Genomic DNA, 20,069 nt, shown 5'->3' with positions numbered 1-20,069 from the left:
TAAGTGAGAATAACAGCACAATTCGAAGAGCGTAGTCAATGTCACTGAACTGTGCATGTAGAAATTTTTGAAATGGTGTATCTTTGGCTATTTGTATTTTCACCAAAAAAAAAAAAGAGGTTGAGAAGTTAGAGGGTTGATGTGTTGTGGGGTTGTTAACCAATGTCATAAAACAACATGTGTACTTCTGTTTCTTGAAAAACTATTTGTTCTGTAAGCCTTCACCTGAAGTACAATAAAAAAAATAAAAATAAAAAATGCGTTGCCAGCGAGTCGATTCTGACTCATAGCAACCCAACAGGACAGAGTAGAACTGCCTCATAGTGTTTCCAAGGAGCAGCTGGTGGATTCGAACTGCTGATATTTTGGTTAGCAGGTGAGCTCTTAACCACTGTGCCACCAGAGCCTCATGGTATCATAAAATACTTTCCAAAAAAGGTTTGTGCTCATTTACAGTCCCACCAGCAGTATATGAGGATACGCCTGTGTGCCTGTTTAACCATAACCACACCAGCCCTGGAAAGTCATTTGTTTTTAATATTAACTTACTGAATATTTGTAAATAGTTTATTGCCCCACCATCTAAGACAGCTATCATGTCTTTTCTTCTCTTCCCTATACCAACTTACTCTTACCTTGCCTCTCTCCTTATAGGGTAAAACAGACTTCATCAAACAGGAGCCCTCTGATCCTTTCTCTACCAAATTCAGAGTCTGCATTTCTTTGTGCTTAGGGATTAAGTGTCCCTCATTTACCAAGAGCAAATCCCTACACTAGTGCTCAGGATCCTGTCCCTTTTTATCTTCTCAAGGACTTGCCTATTCTAATTGAAAAACCAAACCAAACCCATTGCCATTGAGTCGATTCTGACTCATAGTGACCCATAGGGCTTCCAAGGAGCACCTGGTGGATTCGAACTGCCAATCTTTTGGTTAGCAGCTGAACTCTTAACCACTACGCCATCAGGGCTTCCGTACTCTTATTAGCCCCATCTATTTCCTGCATCTTCAGATTCTCCCTCTGCTGAATGCTTCCAGTTGCCACTCAGCCTACTTTAGGATCTTCTGTTAAAAAAAAAATGTAAAAGGCCCTCCCTTGACCCCATTTCCTCTTCTAATTCTACCCCTTTCTCCTATTCTCCAACATAATCATATTTGTTAGAAGAGTATTTATACATGTGCCTACATTTTTCTTCTCATTAAAAAAATAGGTGGAAGTGAGTTTTTGTTCATTTCAGTCATTCAAGATGTATTTTTGTTCATTTTTATTCCAGTCATCAGGAATGAATAAAAATTAAATATTTTAGATTGCAGTGTGCTAGCAAAAGGCAAAAAAAAAAAAAAATACTTATGCAGTCTGTGAACCTCATGTACTTACAAGGGGGAAGCAGTCAATATTTACAAGTTCATAAAATAATGTAAAGTATGATTGTGGTAAGTCCTGTGAAGGAAAGGTGTATGTGTTTTGCCAAAGAGCTTATAACAAGGAGTCAGGGAAGACTTCCGTGAACTAGTAATTGAGCTTAGAGTTAAAGATGGTATGGGATTTAATAGGCAAAGGGAGTTTGCCTATAACTCCAGAAGTCTAGAACTGTTGTTGCTGTGTTGTTCAGTGATCTTCATGCTGTTAGGTCCACGGGTAGTAGCACTCACCCTACTTGATCTCTAAGCAGCATTTGACAGGGTTAAGTTCTTCTCTGAATCTTGCTGCTTCTGTGATTTTAGACTTTCCTGGTTTCCCCCTTGCTCTGGCTTGATTTCTGCAGTCTCTTCTTCACCCAACTGCCACGTGTCAGAATTCCTCAAGGCTCAGTCATGGGCCTTTTTCTTACGACTTCCTTGGGTGACCTCCTTCGTTTTTACATGTTTTCTGTTTGTCAAGGACACCAAATTTATCTCTGACCATGTCCTTTCTGAGGTCAGTGTTAACATACGGAACTAAATCCTTGGTCTTCTCTCCTATAACATCCACTTCTTCATTGCTTTCATTTTGAGGAAAGGGCACGTTCATGTATTTCTTTTTTCTCAGTAACCCTGGAATTATTCTTGACCTTTCCCCTTGTCTTGTTAGTGTTCCCCTTAATACTGCTCATAAATTGCTCACTGTGTGCTGGGTGCCATGCTAAGTGCTTTTTCATGTATTTTATCCTCGATCTGGGTTTCTCTGTTTGCTTGTTGCTTCAAGACTAAAATGAAACGTTACCTTTCTCAGGGTGGTGGTGGTGGTTGTTAGGTGCCGTCAAGTTGGTTCTGACTCACAGTGACCCCATGCGCAACAGAACACACTGCCTGGTCCTGTACCACCCTCACAGTCGTTACTATGTTTGAGGCTGTTGTTGCAGCCACTGTGTCAATCCATCTTGTTGAGGGTCTTCCTCTTTTTCACTGACCCTTTACCAAGCATGGTGTCCTTCTCCAGGGGTTGGTCCCTCCTGATAACATATCCAAAGTAAGTGAGAAGAAATCTTGCTATCCTTGCTTCTAAGGGGTATTCTGGCTGTACTTTCTCCAAGACAGATTTGTTCATTCTTCTGGCAGTCCATGGTATATTCAGTGTTCTTCACCAACACCGTAATTCAAATGCATCAATTCTTCTTCTGTCTTCCGTATTCATTGTCCAGGTTAAGGAAGTTAAATTTCCAAATGTTTGATATTTTATTTTGGTTTTAGAGAGTTCTTTTAATTCCTATTTATTGCATTGTGTAGAGAATGTGGTCTGTATTATTTCTACTTTCAAAATTCATAACAAAATTTTTAATGGTTTAACCACTAAATTAGTGGAGTTTTTTTTTTTTTTTAAGTATGCCATGGGTAGGTTCATATTTTTCTCTGATTTTTTTCATCATCTTAATACTGGGTTATTAATTTCTAATTTAATTAACAGTCTTTATATGTGGTGGTGAAGGGTTGCATGTACAAGGGGCCCATTGCTGCCGTCTGTTCTTGTGAACTGCACCTTTCTTCTATGTTAAACATAATGGTGCAGTGCTTTGAAATATACTTTGATATTAATATTGTCACTTCTGCAAATTGTCTTTTAGCATTTCCTGTTACATCCTTGTCCATCATTTGATTTTTTTTAATACTATTATGATAAAATATATATTACATAAAATTTGCTATCTTAACTATTTTTAAATGCATGAGTCAGTGACATTAATTATAGTCACAATGTTGTGTGACCATCACTACTATTTCCAAAACTTTTTATCTCCCCAGACGGAAACTCTGTACCCATTAAGCAATAACTCCCCATTCTTCTCTCCTCCCAGCCCCTGGTAACTTGTAATCTACTTTCTGTCTCTTTGGATTTGCATATTCTAGATATTTCATATAAATGGAATCTTATTTGGCTGTTTGTGCCTGGGTTATTTCACTTAGTGTAATATTTTCAAGGTTCATTCATGTTGTAGCATGTATCAGAATTTCATTCATTTTTATGGCCAGTTAACATTCCATTGTACGTGTATACATTTTATCAGTTGACGAACACTTGGGTGGTTTCCATCATTTGCCTATTGTGAATGTTGCTATGAACATTGGCTTACAAGTGTCTGAGTCCTTGTTTTCAATTCTTCTGGTATACAGCTAGGTGTGGAATTGTTGCATCATAATAATTCTGTATTTAACTTTGTGAGTACCTGCCAGACTCTTTTCCACAGTGGCTGTACCATTTTGTCATCTGACCAGCATTTGATGAGGGTTCTTATTTCTCCGCATCTTCACAAACACTTGCTGTTTTTCTTTTTTTTAATCATAGCCATCTAGTGGGCGTGTAGTGATAATCTCATTGTGGTTTTGATTTGTATTTCCCTAGTGACTAATGATGTTGAGCATCTTTTCATGTGCTTGTTAGATGCTGTCAAGTCGGTTCTGATTCATAGTGACCCTATGTACAACAGAACGAAACACTGCCTGGTCCTGCACCATCCTCACAATCGTTGTTATGCTTCAGCCCATTGTGGCAGCCAGCGTGTCAGTCCATCTCATTGAGGGTCTCTTTTTCACTGGCTTTCTACTTCACTGAACATTATGTCCTTCTCCAGGGACTGATCCCTCCTGAAAACATGTCCAAAGTATGTGAGATGTAGTCTTGCCATCCTTGCTTCCAAGGGGCATTCAGGTTGTACTTCTTCCAAAACAGATTTATTTGCCAACACCACAATTCAAAGGCATCAATTCTTCTTCAGTCTTCCTTATTCATTGTCCAGCTTTCACATGCATATGAGGCAATTGAAAATACGATGGCTTGGGTCAGGTGCACCTTAGTCTCCAAGGTGACATCTTTGCTTTTCAACACTTTAAAGAGGTCTTTTGCAGCAGATTTGCCCAGTGCAATGTGTCAATTTCTTGACTGCTGCTTCCATGGGTGTTGATTGTGGATCCAAGTGAAATGAAATCCTTGATGACTTCAGTCTTTTCTCTGTTTATCATGATGTTTCTTATTAGTCCAATTGTGAGGATTTTTGTTTTATGTTGAGGTGTAATCCATACCCGAAGGCTGTGGTCTTTGATCTTCATCCCCTCAATTCCTCTTCACTTTCAGCAAGCAAGGTTGTGTCATCTGCATATCTCAGGTTGTTATTGAGCCTTCCTCCAATCCTGATGCCCTGTTCTTCTTCATATAGTCCAGCTTCTCAGATTATTTTTTCAGCATACAGATTAAATAGGTATGGTGAAAGGATACAACCCTGATGCACACCTTTCCTGATTTTAAACCATGCAGTATCCCCTTGTTCTGTTCGAACAACTACCTCTTGATCTTTGTATGGGTTCCTCATGAGCACAATTAAAAGTGTAGTGAAATATTCCCATCCTTCGCAATGTTATCCATAATTTGTTATGATCCACACAATCGAATGCCTTTGCATAGTCAATAAAACACAGGTACACATCTTTCTGGTATTCTCTGCTTTCAGTCAGGATCCATCTGACATCAGTAGTGATATCCCTGGTTCCACATCCTCTTCTGAATCTGGCTTGAATTTCTGGCAGTTCCCTGTTAATATATGGCTGCAACTGCTTTTGAATGATCTCTGGTGAATGTCTCTTCAAGTCCTTTGCCCATTTTTTGATTGGGTTGTTTGTCTTTTTGTTGTTAAGTTGTAGGAATCTTTATGTATTTTGGATATGAAACCCTTATCAGATATATGATCCCCCAGAATTTTCTCCCAGTCTGTAGGTTGTTTCTTCACTTTGTTGATAAAGTCCTTTGATCAACAAAAGCTTTCAATTTTGATGAAGTCTCATCTATTTTGTCTTTGTTTCCTGTGCTTTTGATGTTGCAGCTAAGAATCTACTGCTAAATCCAAAGTCATGAAGATTTACCCGTAATTTTTTCTAACAGTTTTATAGTCCTTAAGTTTAGGATGTTGATCTATTTGTGAGCTAATGTTTATATATGGTGTGAGGTAGGGGTCCAACTTCATTCTTTTGCATGTGGAAATTTAGCTGTCCTGGTGTCATTTATTGAAGAGACTATTTCCCCATTGAATGGACCTGGCATACTTGTCAAAAATCAATTGTTTATAAATGTATGGTTTAATTTCTGGACTCTTCATTTCTATTCCACTGGTGTATATGTTCATTCTTATGCCAGTACCATGCTGTTTTGATTTTGTAGCTTCAGTTAAGTTTTGAAACTGGAAAATGTGACTCCTCCAACTTTGTTCTTCTTTTTCAAGATTATTTTGGCTGTTTGGAGCCCCTTGCAATTCCATATGAACTTGAGGATTGACTTTTCCATTTCTGCAACAACAGAAAAAGGCACTGAATCTGTAGGTCACTTTGGGTGGTATTGACATCTTAACAATATTAAGTCTTCTGACCCAGGAACATGGGATATCTTTCCATTTATTTAGGTCTTTTTAAATTTCTTTCAGTGTTTTGGAGTTTTCAGTGTACAAGTCTTTCACCTCCTTGGTTAAATTTATTTTTTAGGTATTTTATTCTTTCAGATGCTACTGTAATTTGAATTGTTTCTTTAATTTCCTTTTCAGATTGTTCATTGTTGTTGTATAGAAACAATTAATTTTTGTGTGTTGATCTTTTACCTTATTGCTTCCTTTCCAATTTGGATGCCTTTCATTTCTTTTTCTTGATGCCCACTTCAATCTCTTATGAAAACTCTTTCCTGTACAGCTTCACACACCCTTTTGTTGTTGTCACAAATTACATCTTTAAGATTGTGTGCCCAATAACATACAGTTATAATTTTTATGTGTCTGTCTTTTAATCATATAAAACATAAAAAATAGAGTTACAGAATTACAATAATACTAATTTTGTCCGTGTATTTACCTTTACCAGAGATCTGTATTTCTTCATATAGCTTTCAGTTACTGTTTAGTGTCCTTTCATTTCAACCTGAAGAATTCTTCTTAGCAATTTCTTGTAGGGCAGGTCTAGTGTTAAGGAAGTCCTTCAGCGTTTTGTCTGTATAGGAATGCCTTAATTTCTCCCTCATTTTTGAAAGACAATTTTGTAAGATATAGAATTCTTTGTTACAGTTCCTTTTTCAGCATTTTAAATACATTTTTCCACTGTTTTCTGGTCTCTGTGGTTGTTAATCTTATTGAAGATCCATTGTACTAGATGAGTTGCTTTTTCTCTTGCTGCTTACAAGATTCTCTGTCTTTGGCTTTTGACAGTTTGATTATAAAGTGTCTTGATGTGGCTCTCTTAGAGTTTACCCTACTTGGAGTTCCTTGAGCATCTTGGATGTGCAGATTCATGTCTTTCATCAAATTGGAAAGCTTTTAGCCATTATTTTTCAAATACTCTTTATTCTACTTTCTCTCTCTCCTTCTGGGACTCCTGTAATGTGTAAGTTGGTCTGCTTGATGGTGTCCTACAGGTCCCTTTAACTCTATTCACTTTTTTAAATTTTTTCCTTTCTGCTCTTCGGTCTCTTCAAGGTTGCTGATTCTTTCCTGTGCCTGCTCATGTCTGCTCTTGAACCCCCTAATGTAATTTCCATTTCATTTACTGTACTTCTAAGCTCCAGAATTTTTATTTAATTCCTTTTTATAATTTCTGTCTCTTAATATCCTCCTTTTGTTCGTACATCATTTCCCTGGTTTCCTTTAGTTCTTTGCTCATGTTTTCCTTTAGCTATGAGCATATTTAAGACGATTTTTTAATCTCTTTGTCTAGTATGTCCAATATCTGGGTTTATTCAGGCATGGTTTCTGTTGTTTAATTTTGTTCCTTTAAATAGACCATGCTTTCCTGTTTCTCTATATGCCTTGTAATTTTTTTGTTGAAAATGGGACACTTGAATATTAAAATGTAGTAACTGTAGAAATAGGCTTTTTCTCAGGGTTTGCTCCCCCCCCCTTTTTTTTGATAGTTGAAGATCGTAGTAGGCCACAGGTTTAGTGACTTTTAATAAAGTTTGTATTCCTTGGCATGTATGGTCCCTGAAGTCTCCTTTAGCTTGTTCAGCTAGTATTTTGAGAGATTTCTTTGAATATCAAGAGTTAAAATTTAAAACAGAAAGAAAAAATAAAAACAAAACCAACAGTAGGAAAAAAAACACTTCTCCCAGGCTTTGCAGATTGGCTGTGTATAGGGCACTCCTTCAGTGCTTAACCAGGCTTATATTGTCTCTAGAGATCAGCCCAAGGTTAAAGCTTAGGGTTTTCTTGGCTGTTTTCTGAGCATGCATCTTACCCAAGACGTTTGTGTAACTTTCATAATTCTCCTGTGTATACACGTTCTTTTGAATGTCCCTAATTTCCCAAGGAAGCTCTGTCCCAGGCTTTGCCTTTAGCCCTTAGGAAGTCTGTTGTATGTCTCAATTGCACTCTTGCTCCAGGTGGCTACAGTGTTTTAGGCAATGCCTGTCACTTTTCCTGCCTTGCATGAGATCCAAGATGAATGAAGCAAAGACAAGAGCTTTGCTTTTCTTAGTTAGCCCTCTCACAGATTAGAACAGAGAAACCCAATAATTTGTGGATAAGGTCTGCTCTGCTTCCTGCGGAACCAGGAACCAGGGTCCCGTGTTGGAAACATGAACTACTGTCTTCAAGTTGGCTGCCGAACCAGGGAAAGATTGGGGTATGGGAAAGTAAAGAAGCCACAGTAGTTTCCTACTGTTTTAAGTTGCCTTTTCTTGATTCAGCGTTCTCATGGTTTTTGTAAACCTTTGATTGTTTTCCAGAGTTCTGAACAAGTTAATTCTAAGAGTTTCTGCTAGTTTTTGATGTTTCTTTGGAGGGATGAGAGCATGGAGCTTCTTACTCCACTGATGTCACTTCCCCCTATTATTTGATTTTCAACTTTCCTTTGTCCTCTGTTTTGGTTGTGAATTCTAAACAATACATAGCTAGTTTTTTTTCTGTTATTTTTATCCAGAATAATTTAGTATGCAGATGGTCTGATTTTTATATACTATCAATTTTACAAGTTTTCTATTGTTTTCTTTTATATCAGTTATTAAGTAAGTATTCTGTTGGCACAAATAATTGTTAACCTTGAATAATACTTATCATAAAGGAGGAAACAAATTTCTTATTATTTCTGTACCTCAAAATAATCAGTTTTACCATTTCAGTATATATACTTTGAATATATGTTTGTATAAATATTTTGTTGTTGTTGGTAGGTACTGTCGAGTCAGTTATGACTCATAGCGACCCAGTGTACAACAGAATGAAACAGTGCCCAGTCCTGTGCCATCCTCACAATCATTGCTATATTTGAGCCTAATATTGCAGCCATTGTGTCAGTCCATTTTGTCGAGGATCTTCCTCTTTTTCGCTGACCCTCAACCTTACCAAGCATGATGTCCTTCTCCAGGGATTGGTCCCTCCTAATAATGTGACCAAAGTACGTGAGAAAAAAGTCTCGCCATCTTCCCTTCCAGGGAGCACTCTGACTGTACTTCTTCCAAGACAAATTTGTTCATTCTTCTGGCAGTCTGCGGTATATTCAGTATTCATCACCAACACCATAATTCAAAGGCATCAGTTCTTCTTCAGGCTTCCTTATTTATTGTCCAGCTTTCGCAAGCATATGAGGCAATTGAAAACACCATGGCTTGGATCAGGCGCACCTTAGTCCTCAAAGTGAAATCTTTGCCTTTCACCACTTTAAAGACATCTTTTGCAGCAGATTTGCCCAGTGTAATACGTCATTTGATTTTTTGACTGCTGCTTCCATGGGTGTTGATTGTGGATCCAAGTAAAATGAAATCCTGGATAACTTCAGTATTTTCTCCATTTTTCATGATGCTGCTTATTGGTCCAGTTGTGAGGATTTTTGTTTTCTTTATGTTAAGATGTAATCCATACAGAAGGCTGTGGTCTTTGTTCTTCATCAGTAAGTGCTGCATATCCTCTTCACTATCAGCAAGCAGTTTGGGCCATCTGCATATCACAGGTTGCTAATGAGTCTTCCTCCAATTTTGATGCCCTATTCTTCTTCATATAATCTAGCTTCTCGGATTATTTGCTCAGCATGCAGATTGAATTAAGTATGGTGAAAAGATACAACCCTAACTCACCCCTGTTCTGATTTTGAACCGCTCAGTATCCCCTTGTTCTGCTCGAATGACTGCTTCTTCATCTATATACAGGTTCTGCATGAGCACAATTAGGTGTTCTAGAATTCCTGTTCTTTGCAGTGTTGTCCGTAATTTGTTATGATCCACACAGTCGAATGCCTTTGCATAATCAATAAAACACAGGTAAACATCTTTCTGGTATTTTCTGCTTTCAGTCAAGATCCATCTGACAACAGCAGTGATGTCTGAATACAGCTTGAATTCCTGGCAGTTCCCTGTAGAAAGTACTGTTGCAGCCGTTTCTGAATGATCTTCAGCAAAATTTTATTTGCATGTGATATTAATGGTATTGTTCGATAATTTCCACATTCTGTTGGATTACCTTTCTTTGGAATAGGCACGAATGTGGATCTCTTACAGTTGGTTGGCCAAGTAGCTGTCTTCCAAATTTCTTAGCATCGATGAAAGAGTACCTCCAGCGCTGCGTCTGTTTGTTGGAACATCTCAACTGGTATTCCGTCGATTCCTGGAGCCTTGTTTTTCACCAATGCGTTCATTGCAGTTTGGATTTCATCCTTTAATACCATTGGTTCTTGATCATATGCTACCTCTTGAAATGGTTGAACTTCACTCAGTTCTTTTTGGTACAGTGGTTCTGTGTATTCCTTCCATCTTCTTTTGATGCTTCCTGCCTCCTTCGATATTTTGCCCATAGAATCTTCCAGTACTGCAAACTTGAGGCTTGAATTGTTTCTTCAGTTCTTTCAGCTTGAGAAATGCCAAGAGTGTTCTTTCCTTTTTGTTTTTCAACTCCAGGTATTTGCACATGTCATTATAATACTTTACTTTGTCTTCTCAAACCGCCTTTTGAAATCATCTGTCAGCTATTTACATCATCACTTCTTCCATTTCCTTTAGCTTCTCTATGTTCAAGAGCAAGCTTCAGAGTCTCATCTGACATCCATTTTAGTCTTTTCTTTCTTTCCTTTTTAATGACCTTTTGCTTTCTTCATGTATGATGTCCTTGATGTCATCCCACAACCTGTCTGGTCTTCAGTCATTAATGATTCATATAGTCCAGCTTCTCGGATTATTTACTTAGCATACAGATTGAATAAATATGGTAGAAGGATGCAACCCTGACACAAACCTTGGCTGACTTTAAACCACGCAGTATCCCCTTGATCTTTGTACACGTTCCTCATGAGCACAATTAAGTGCTCTGGAATTCCCATTTTTCACAAGTTATCTACAATTTTTATGATCCACACAGTTGAATACCTTTGCATAGTCAATAAAACACAGATTAACATCTTTTTGGTATTCTCTGCTTTTAGCCAGGATTCATCGGACATCAGCAGTGATATCCCTTGTTCCATTTCCTCTTCTGAATCCAGCTTGAAATTTTATATATATAGATATTATGTATATAACAAGGGAAGGGAAGGATGGAAGTAAGAGAAGGAGAAAACTATTTTGCAGTTTGGTTTTTCACATAATGTATATGAACAGATTTGTATGTTAGATATCTTCAACATCATGGTTAATTCACTTGTTTTGTAAAATTTAATGACTTGGTAGACAAAGATCTCCTCTCCAGCAGGGAAGAATAAGTATTACCTTTGTCTATTTTGGAAATCCTGGTGACATAGTGGTTAAGAGCTACGGCTGCTAACCAAAAGATCAGCAGTTTGAATCCACCAGACGCTCCTTGGAAACGCTATGGGAAGTTCTACTCTGTCCTATAGGGTTGCTATGAGTCGGAATCAACTTGATGGCCACACGTTTGGTTTTTGGGGTTTGTTTGGTTTTTTTTTGTCTATTTTGGTACCAAGGACAATGCCTGACACCTAAAGATGCAGTAAATGTTTGAGGAATAAATAAAATAAATAAACTTAGTTTTTATTTCTTCTCTCTAAAGATTTCCATGGAGAATGATTATCTGGGTCCCCGAAGAATTGAGAGTCTACAAAAAGAAGATGCCGATTGGCAGCGAAAAGCTCACATGGCTGTGCTTTCTATTCAAGATCTTACTGTGAAATATTTTGAAATAACAGCTAAAGCTCAAAAAGGTAAGTTTCCCAGTAAAATTATCCATGTTAGGTATTTTTGAAAATGAGTGGTTAGATATGTTCAAAATTTTTATATAGATAAGTCCACAAAAACCACTCTAATCCTAACAGTTAAAGAAGGCCATTATTAAGATATAAAGACTTCAGTCCTTTCAATCTTTTCTAGATATATGTGTATACATATACCACTATTTTTTTTTTAGTAATGTGGCATATTATACGTAGACGTTCATGACCTCTTTTGTTCAATAAAACTGAAATTTTCCAGTGTTACTAAGTATTTTAGCAGAGGTTTTCAAACTTTAAAAACACAAAAAGTCAATAACCTACTTTATTATAATGAAAACTCTTATGGAATCCAAACATACTAGAATACAAAAAAGGGTGGGTGTTTGAGTGCAGCTCTACCCATTTGGCGTATTCATCCCTACTTCCATTCCCTCCAACTTCCTTCCCCAGGCGGCCATAGAAAAACTTCCATGGCTCCTTGATATGCAATTTAAAATTACTGCTGTTCGTTTTTTAAATCTGTCTGTCTGGCACTAATTTTGTTTAACATTGAGGTTATTCTCTGAGCACATCCATGTTTCCTTAGAAGTTTCACTTTAAGCTGTTTGTCCCTTTACTGCTGGCCCTGCCTGAGAATGCTTATCTTTATTCCTCATTAACATTTGCCATTATCATTAAAAAAATAAAACTGACGATTTTATAGGTGAAAAGTATCATGATTTTTGTATTAATTATTCCATTTGAATTATTACAGAGGTTGATCTTTTTTGTTTTCTTGTAATTGTTATTTACACCTTTTTTTCCCAGTTAATATTTTTTGCCTGTTTTTTCTGCTGGGGTGTTTATCTTTTTCTAATGATGTATATGAACTTTATAGTTGTATTTATATTATAGCTATGTATTTAGTTGTATTTATATTATAGCTGTATGTTAACTCTAACATTTGTTGTAAATATTCATAATTGTTTCTTTTAAAATTTTTATTACATAAATTTTATTTGTCAGAACCATCAGTTTTTAAGAATGACTTATCCTTTTTCAGTCTTTAAACTGTTACTTAATTTGTTGTATTTTCTGAAGTAAGTTTCTGTTTTTCTCCATATAGCTTAAAGTTTTTTGTTTAAATGTATCTGCTAAAATTCTTTTACATGCTTCGGTTTCTTCCTGGACGCATATTTTCCATTGATGTGCCTTATCTGTTCTTATACTATAATTGTGTAGTTTTATAATAAACTTTATTATCCAGCTTGGCAAATATCCATGATTATTTTTCAAATTTTTCTTGGTTGTAAGTAATCCCATTTAAAAATTAGAATTGTTATTTCTCCCCAAACTAATGTAATTCTCAAATTTTTTTAGAATTTGACCAAAAGATTTTAGTGTTTATAGAGGATAATAAATGCCTTGCCTTGTGTATTTCTATGTTAATATGATTCCTTGAAAAAATATTTATTTATGTCTGTTTTCTTCAAGGAAAGTTGTGTAGTTGCTTTTTGTTTTTTTTTTAAACCTAGATTCTACACATTTCTTTACTGTATTTTATGTTTTATTTTTGTTATATTGAAAGTAAAATGATTCCTTTTAATAGGTTTTGAGCTTTATTTTTTAATTCTCAAACCTTTACTCCTCGTTTGGCACTGAATGTTGTATAAAATATGTTAAGGTGCTTACACAGTGTCCCACTTCTATATATGAAACTTGATAGTTATGATATAAATTTTGAGTCATTGTGATTTTTACTTTTGAAGAGTAAAGAAAAATGTGATTTGTTTCTTAGATTTAATAAAAAGGCTTAGGTAGAATTATAATTAATATTTAGTATTCAGATTTGTGCTTTCATTCATTTAAGGCATATTTTAGTCACTGATGCCTTTTTGTGTTAATGTTGGTATGGGTGATTTTGTACATTTTGTACAGCTGGTGAAGCTGTCTAACCATGATGCTTATTGCTGTATTTTAAGCTCATTTTACAGTTTGAGCCATCAAGGCAACTGTATTATATCTTCGTTGTCCCAAAATGTGGATATTTGTCTAAACAGGCAGCATGATTAGCTTATTTTATATTCTTCTGGTTTAGGAAATCTAGGCTTCTCTTGAGACTTATAAGGATTTTATTATAGATAAGCTATTTATAAAAATAACCAAACAGAATAGGACATTTTGAGTAAACCATATTACTTGCCTCCTTATCCCCATTTTTATTAGACAGTGTAACAGTATTAAGGAATATCAAAAATCACATACAATCTATTACTCCACCACCATTCTGCATCCCTTATTCTTTATATTCACTTATGTACATTTCAGTTACTTAAATATTTGTACTTAAAAATATATTAAGGTGAAGTATTATTACACATGGTTTATTACATAATTGCATTAATTCTATCATATATATTTTCAAATATAGTTCATAGTTTCCTAGTTCTGATGATTCCATACATATTTTATTCCTGTTCTTATTTATACTTTGCTTCTCCAGTTGCTTCTCCAGTTTCAGTTAAAACTTTTTTCTGTGTGGTAAACATCTTTCTAGGGTTCCAGATGCTTCACATCAGAGTCATTTTAATCTTCTTTATATCTCAATTCTGGCTTCTTTGTCCTAGCAAGAAGCCTTTGAGCCCAAACTAGGAGACTTAGTTTGTTTTACTTTTTAATTTCCCTTTTCTGAGCATCTGTTTCCGTCCTCCCATGCAGGAGAAACAGAATGAAGAGCTCTGTATGGCTTTATGCTGTTGAGAGACTAATAGCCTTCCTTTATGTTTCCAATCAGAAGGTAACTTTCTACTTTCTCTTTTTAGAAGAGGAGTAAAACAGGCCCAAGCTAGGTGTGTAACCTAATTTTGATATATGGCTGCTTAGTAGCTTTTAAAAAATCTTTAATTATTCTTCGTCTATTTTAAGGTTGTTGTTTTTTTTTTTTTTTTGTTACAGATTTAACATGGTACTTTGTAAACACCAGGATTGTGTCACCTTCAGAGGTTTTTTTTGTTAACATATGCTGACTATCACAGAATATTATTGCAGTAACAGAGTTGATCTCCTAATAATGTAAATGGTGATCTTTATTCATGCCAGCAAGTGGAGAGTCTGTTTCAGGGGTATTCCAAGTATTTTACCACTCACAAAAGAGTTTTCTTCACTACTTTCATATTCCTGAACAGTTTAAAAATAATTCCAAATGAAGTGAAAAACAACTAGTAAACGTAACAATAGGCTCCCTCCAGAGATATTGGAAGACCAAGTATTTGACTAGCTCTTGAGTTGGGTAACAACCTGAGACTAATCAGGACAAGGAGCTGCTCCCCAGACATGGTCCTGAATTGGGGAGCAAAAGAGAGGGCCCCCGTATATTTGTGAGTATGCAGAATGTTTAATTATTTACTATAGTTACAAGTTCAAGTAAAAATGGTAGTGGTAGTAGACTAACGAGTTAAATAACTTGGGTACTAGTTCTAGCTCTTCTACTGTAGCTGTGTGACCTGACTTTTAAGTTACCAAAACCCATTAATTTCTCACTTCTATACAGAAGATGTTGATAATGCATACCTTGCCTATTCTGTAGGTTTGTTGAACAGATAAATAGAGATAATGTATGGAAAAGTGCTTTGAAATTAATACAGTGTTATGTAAATCTGAGGGATTGTGGTGCATACATGAGAGAGAGAAGAAACGAGACAAAACAGGCAGTCTGTTGAGTTAATGATGCCATGTGAAGTGGGAGAGGTATTTGAATACCCTTCTAGCTAGGCACTGTGATTGTTTTCTTTTTACAGAGAAGGAAATTGAGCCCAAGAGTGGTTAAGTTTCTTGCCAAAAGTTATGTACTAGTTATGGGTGGAACTCAAATGTAAGTTAAAGTTATATAACTCCAGAGCCCTTGCTATTTTTCTCCTATAGTGCTCTACTGTATTGATCTTATGATTGCATTGATCTTATAATACAGTTTTAAAAAGAGGGGAAGAAATGAAAACTGAAAGAATTATGTTTGATATTCAGCTAACATGAGTAGATTTTTAATTATTTGTTGAAAACCCTAAAATTGAGGTTCAAAGAGAGATTATAAATTTAAAACATTATCTTTTTATATTTTATTATCTCTTAATATGTTAGCATTTAAAGGTTACCCCCTCAAAAAAAGAAAGAAAAAAAAAAACTGACAGAGAAACCAAAAGAAACAGTGTAACTATATTGGGAGTGGGGAGTCTAAGTATGCAAATTCCTTATCTGTCATAATAGGAAATCAGTAGATAATTTTTAAAGATAATAAATCAAGAAATAACAATATTCACTTATGGAGGTAACCACCAGAAGTGATAGAAAGTTGGTTACATTTAGGCTAGGAAGAGCTGAGGGTGTGGAACTACTGTTTTCTGTTTTGTTTTTAGCTTGTCTGTGCAATTTTAATTTTTAAGCATGTGCAGGTATTACTGTAAAAAAATTATATAAAGATTCCATAAAAATCTGAAGCAAAAGTACTGAGGTTATTTTCTTGGAAAAGATGGTTTAGACAAAGTAACAGTACAAAATTACCTATCACTTACCACTGACCATATAAAAGAAACTACTAGTGAATGTGTACTGACTTAAAGATTATTACATTCGGTGCTAATCAAGTTTTCTAGCTCTTCTTACTTAAAGTGTGTTTATAACCTGTTAAAGTACTCTGGAATGGTTTGGCATAAGGATGGTTGTGTTAATCAATAAGGACCTAGGGTGAGCCAGTACCATACCACTGTTAGTGGTAAACTTCTTTAACTGAAAGATACTAGCTGTTCGACTGTCAAGATTATCTTTTGAATAAGGGCTGTATTGTGACAAAATCCTCCCTTCTCCCTTCTTATTTATTTATTTGTGGGGAGATGTATCTTCTTTGGGACTTTGTTGTACCACTCCAACTCGGACCTCAGAGTAAGCTCCACACTAGCATGGTTTTACAGTAAATCCCATAGCGCTAGATTTTCCTCTCCCCATAACAAGTCATTACAGTATTTTTAGACAACTCAGAATGATAAAACTTAGAAATGGATTTAAATAAGTTTCAATAGTTAATGGCTCCAATTTCAACAGACATATCCAGTAGAAAGTATATACTTACACAGAATCGAGTTTGTATAGAATCTTTAAAAGTTAATAATACTGGACATATGGAAGAGTTTTTTAAAAAATATTTTTAAAAAATTAACTTGATAACTCAGTTTCATGTTCAGAAAATTATTTCTGAAAATGATTATTTAAAATTCTTACTAAGGACATTAGAGTCTAACATATGGTTGAATTATGTTTTAGAGATGGTGTAGGTAATTAATTTATCATAGGAATAGAGTTTGTATGTTTGAGTGTATAGTCATGAATCTAAGATTTTCAAAGCCTTTAGTGTCAAGTTGTTTCTTAATGTCTCTTTAAAAAAATTATTATTAATAGCTGTGTACGATCGAATGCGAGCAGATCAGAAGAAATTTGGTAAAGCATCATGGGCAGCAGCTGCTGAACGTATGGAAAAACTCCAGTATGCAGTTTCTAAGGAGACTTTGCAGTTGATGAGAGCTAAAGAAATCTGTTTGGAACAGAGGAAGCATGCACTAAAAGAAGAGGTAACCAAAACCATGAGAAAAATATCAAGAAAGTTAAGATAAATTGATTTTTGTGTGTTTAAGATTGACATTTTTCTGGTTCTACAGGCAGTTATTAGTCATGTGCTATTATCTCCCATGAGATGATGATGATGACAATACTCATGTTGGAGCCTGTGATTTGAGTTGCCACTAATAGAAGAGTAGACCCACCCAATATTTCCACAGCATCTCAGTGTGACTGTAGATAGCATTGTTAGAAGAAAGGAGTTTGACATCAGAACTTCTTTGTTAATTTTTTGGTACTGTTAAAGTTCAAAGCTTTCGGACAATTATTAAGGAAGTTTAAATGCCCAGAGAAATTTAGTAAAAAATTCATTGCAAAAAAAAAAAAAAAAAAAAACTCCAGCTCTGATCTTCTCAGAATAAGCTTCATTCTAGCATGATTTTACACTAAATCCCATAGCATTTTGCTAGAATTGATTGTATCGTGCTCAAACCATTATTTTTTGGAAATACCCATCTTATTCCTATGGAATAAAACAGTGTTAATAGAGGTCCAGTTTTTTTACTTGTATTTCATTAAAAACCTCCTCATGGGTGCAAAAAAAAGTGAACTAAAAAGATGATGTTGAAATATTTTGGTCCTGTGGGAGATTATTTAAACTGGGAAAAGCCTTAGAAATCCTTAAATAGTTGCTGTTCTATGTATGTAACCCTGGTGGCACACTGGTTAAGAACTTGGCTGCTAACCAAAAGGTCAGCAGTTCAGATCCACCAGCCACTCCTTGAAAACCCTGTGGGGCAGTTCTGCTCTGTCCTGTAGGGTCACTATGAGTTGGAATTGACTCCACGGCAACAGGTTTGGATTTTTTTTCTTTTTTTTTGTTGTTGATGATTGAAAATCATCTAAGGTGATATTTAAAAAATATATTAACTACTTTTTTTGATTGTCATCTTGTTCATTAGTGGTTTTAGTATTCTTTATAGTACCAGTACAGCCCTGACTGTACCACTGTTGCCCATGCTTGAAAGTATTGATACTATTATTAGGTGTATGCCATTTTTCTTTACCTCCTATGCCAATATTTTTTAAATGATTATTATATATTTTATTATTATTAAGCTGGGCAACAGCAGATTGTTTCTTAATGAAAAGGTACTTAAATGTCTGCATTAATCATTTGCTAATAGTTTTTCTACGTATTAGAAGAAGCAAATGCTAGGGACTAGGAGTGTATTTTCTTTTTAAATGATGAAAGTTTAATAGATAATAGTGGATGAAGAATAAAGCTAGTGTGATGGACGAACCTCAGAGGGTGTTATAGATGGCATGTAGTAAAACTTGATGTTTTAGGTACAACAATTCAATTTATACTTTTGTACCCAGAATTAAAACTCAGAATATTTGCAAGAAGAAAAGTATTTGAATTTTTAAAGTAAAGTTTGGTTAGTTTTCTCTTGGTTTCATTTTATACCTTACTTTAAACAATAATTTATTTTTTCATATATTATTTTATTAAGCCAGTTTGGGGACAGATGAAATCATGTTATTTGCCAACATGCCATACAGAATATTTCTAAAACCAAGTTCATCTTCTCCCTTTTCGCTTACCAAGTCTTCCTCAAATCTCCCTTCTGTAAGGGCCTTCTGTTCTTCAAACTATTCTAGGCCCAAAATTTTAGGGTCTACCTTTAACTCTTCCCCTGCCTCTTTGTTTGCCACCACCTCTGTTTCTTCCTTTTGGAATATTACCCAACTCAAATGCCCCTGCTCCAGGAATTACAATGGATGATGGAGATAAAGAGGTGATTTATACCCTCCTTCCTCATCGATTTAGGTTTTTTCCTTGCTTTAAGCATGAATAAGATGTAATTATGTGTTTAAGGTTTGTAGAGTATAGTGACGCAAGACAGGCACAGTGTGAAAAAGCTGTGAGATAGGCAAGTATTTATCAGATACAGAGTGGACCATTGGAGATGGACTCAGTTTTGACCAGAGGGTCATAGGTGAAGAGAAACATGTCCAGGAGTCCCAATCAGGGCAGGAAAAGTGAGGCTAGCTATCTGGAGAAGGAGTAGCAAGAGATGAGGTCGGAGAAATAAGCAGAGTTTGGAGTTGGCTTTATATGCCCTGCCAAGGAGTTTGAATGTTATCCTAAAAACAGGTGGGGCCATTATAAGGTTTCAGTTAAGGAGTGGCATGATCAGGTTTGTTTATATGAAGTACTGCACTGGCTGATTTATATAGAATGGATTGGAGGTCCATTCTTAAATCCTCAGCCCGTTTCCTTACATAGCAAAACTGTTTTGCTTGTCAAACTTTCTTTCATCGCTGATAGTAGAAATCTAAGCATTTCTCATAATACAAGCCCTTTATCAAACATATAATTTGAATATGTTTTCTCTGGTTCTGTGGGTTGTTGTCCATATTGGGTTTTTTTTTTTTTTTTAATTTTAACAAAATTGTTATAATTTTATAAAACAAGTAATTTCCATGAAAAATAGAAATTAGCCTTTAGTACTATATTTACCTATGCATTTCCATCTTGTTCTAAAAGATATTTAATTTTTTTTCTAAATTTTATTTGTTTCATGTATAATTAAATTTTATTTGTTTCATGTATAATTACCTCATATACACAGCAAAACATACACCAATTCAACAGTTACTACAAGCATAATTTAGTGACATTTATTACATTCTTTGAGTTGTGCAACCATTCACATTTTCTTTTTCTGAGTTGTTCCTCCATCATTAACATAAACTCGCTGCCCCCTAAGGTTCTTATCTAATTTTTGAGTTGCTGTTGTCACTTTGATCCTATATAGGTAGTTCTTAAAAGAGCATTGTGCTCAAAGCAGACCTTTTTTACTGTTGTTTGGTTTTAAGATGACTTCAGGGGAT

General features: G+C 35.4%; 1 protein-coding gene across 1 annotated transcript in view; it reads left to right on the top strand.

Annotated features, from left to right (window-relative positions):
* The window catches only part of JMY (junction mediating and regulatory protein, p53 cofactor), a 115,976-nt gene that overhangs the window by 55,986 nt on the left and 39,921 nt on the right, over positions 1-20,069 (top strand). The window contains exons 3-4 of the mRNA XM_004374468.2: positions 11,429-11,579; positions 17,013-17,182. Of these exons, the coding sequence (XP_004374525.1) occupies positions 11,429-11,579; positions 17,013-17,182 (321 nt within the window). The remainder of the gene's footprint in view (positions 1-11,428; positions 11,580-17,012; positions 17,183-20,069) is intronic.

The sequence above is a fragment of the Trichechus manatus genome, unplaced genomic scaffold (genome assembly GCF_000243295.1).
Source record: "Trichechus manatus latirostris isolate Lorelei unplaced genomic scaffold, TriManLat1.0 scaffold00029, whole genome shotgun sequence".
NCBI lineage: Eukaryota > Metazoa > Chordata > Mammalia > Sirenia > Trichechidae > Trichechus > Trichechus manatus.
This window is presented reverse-complemented; position numbering and strand designations above follow the sequence as displayed.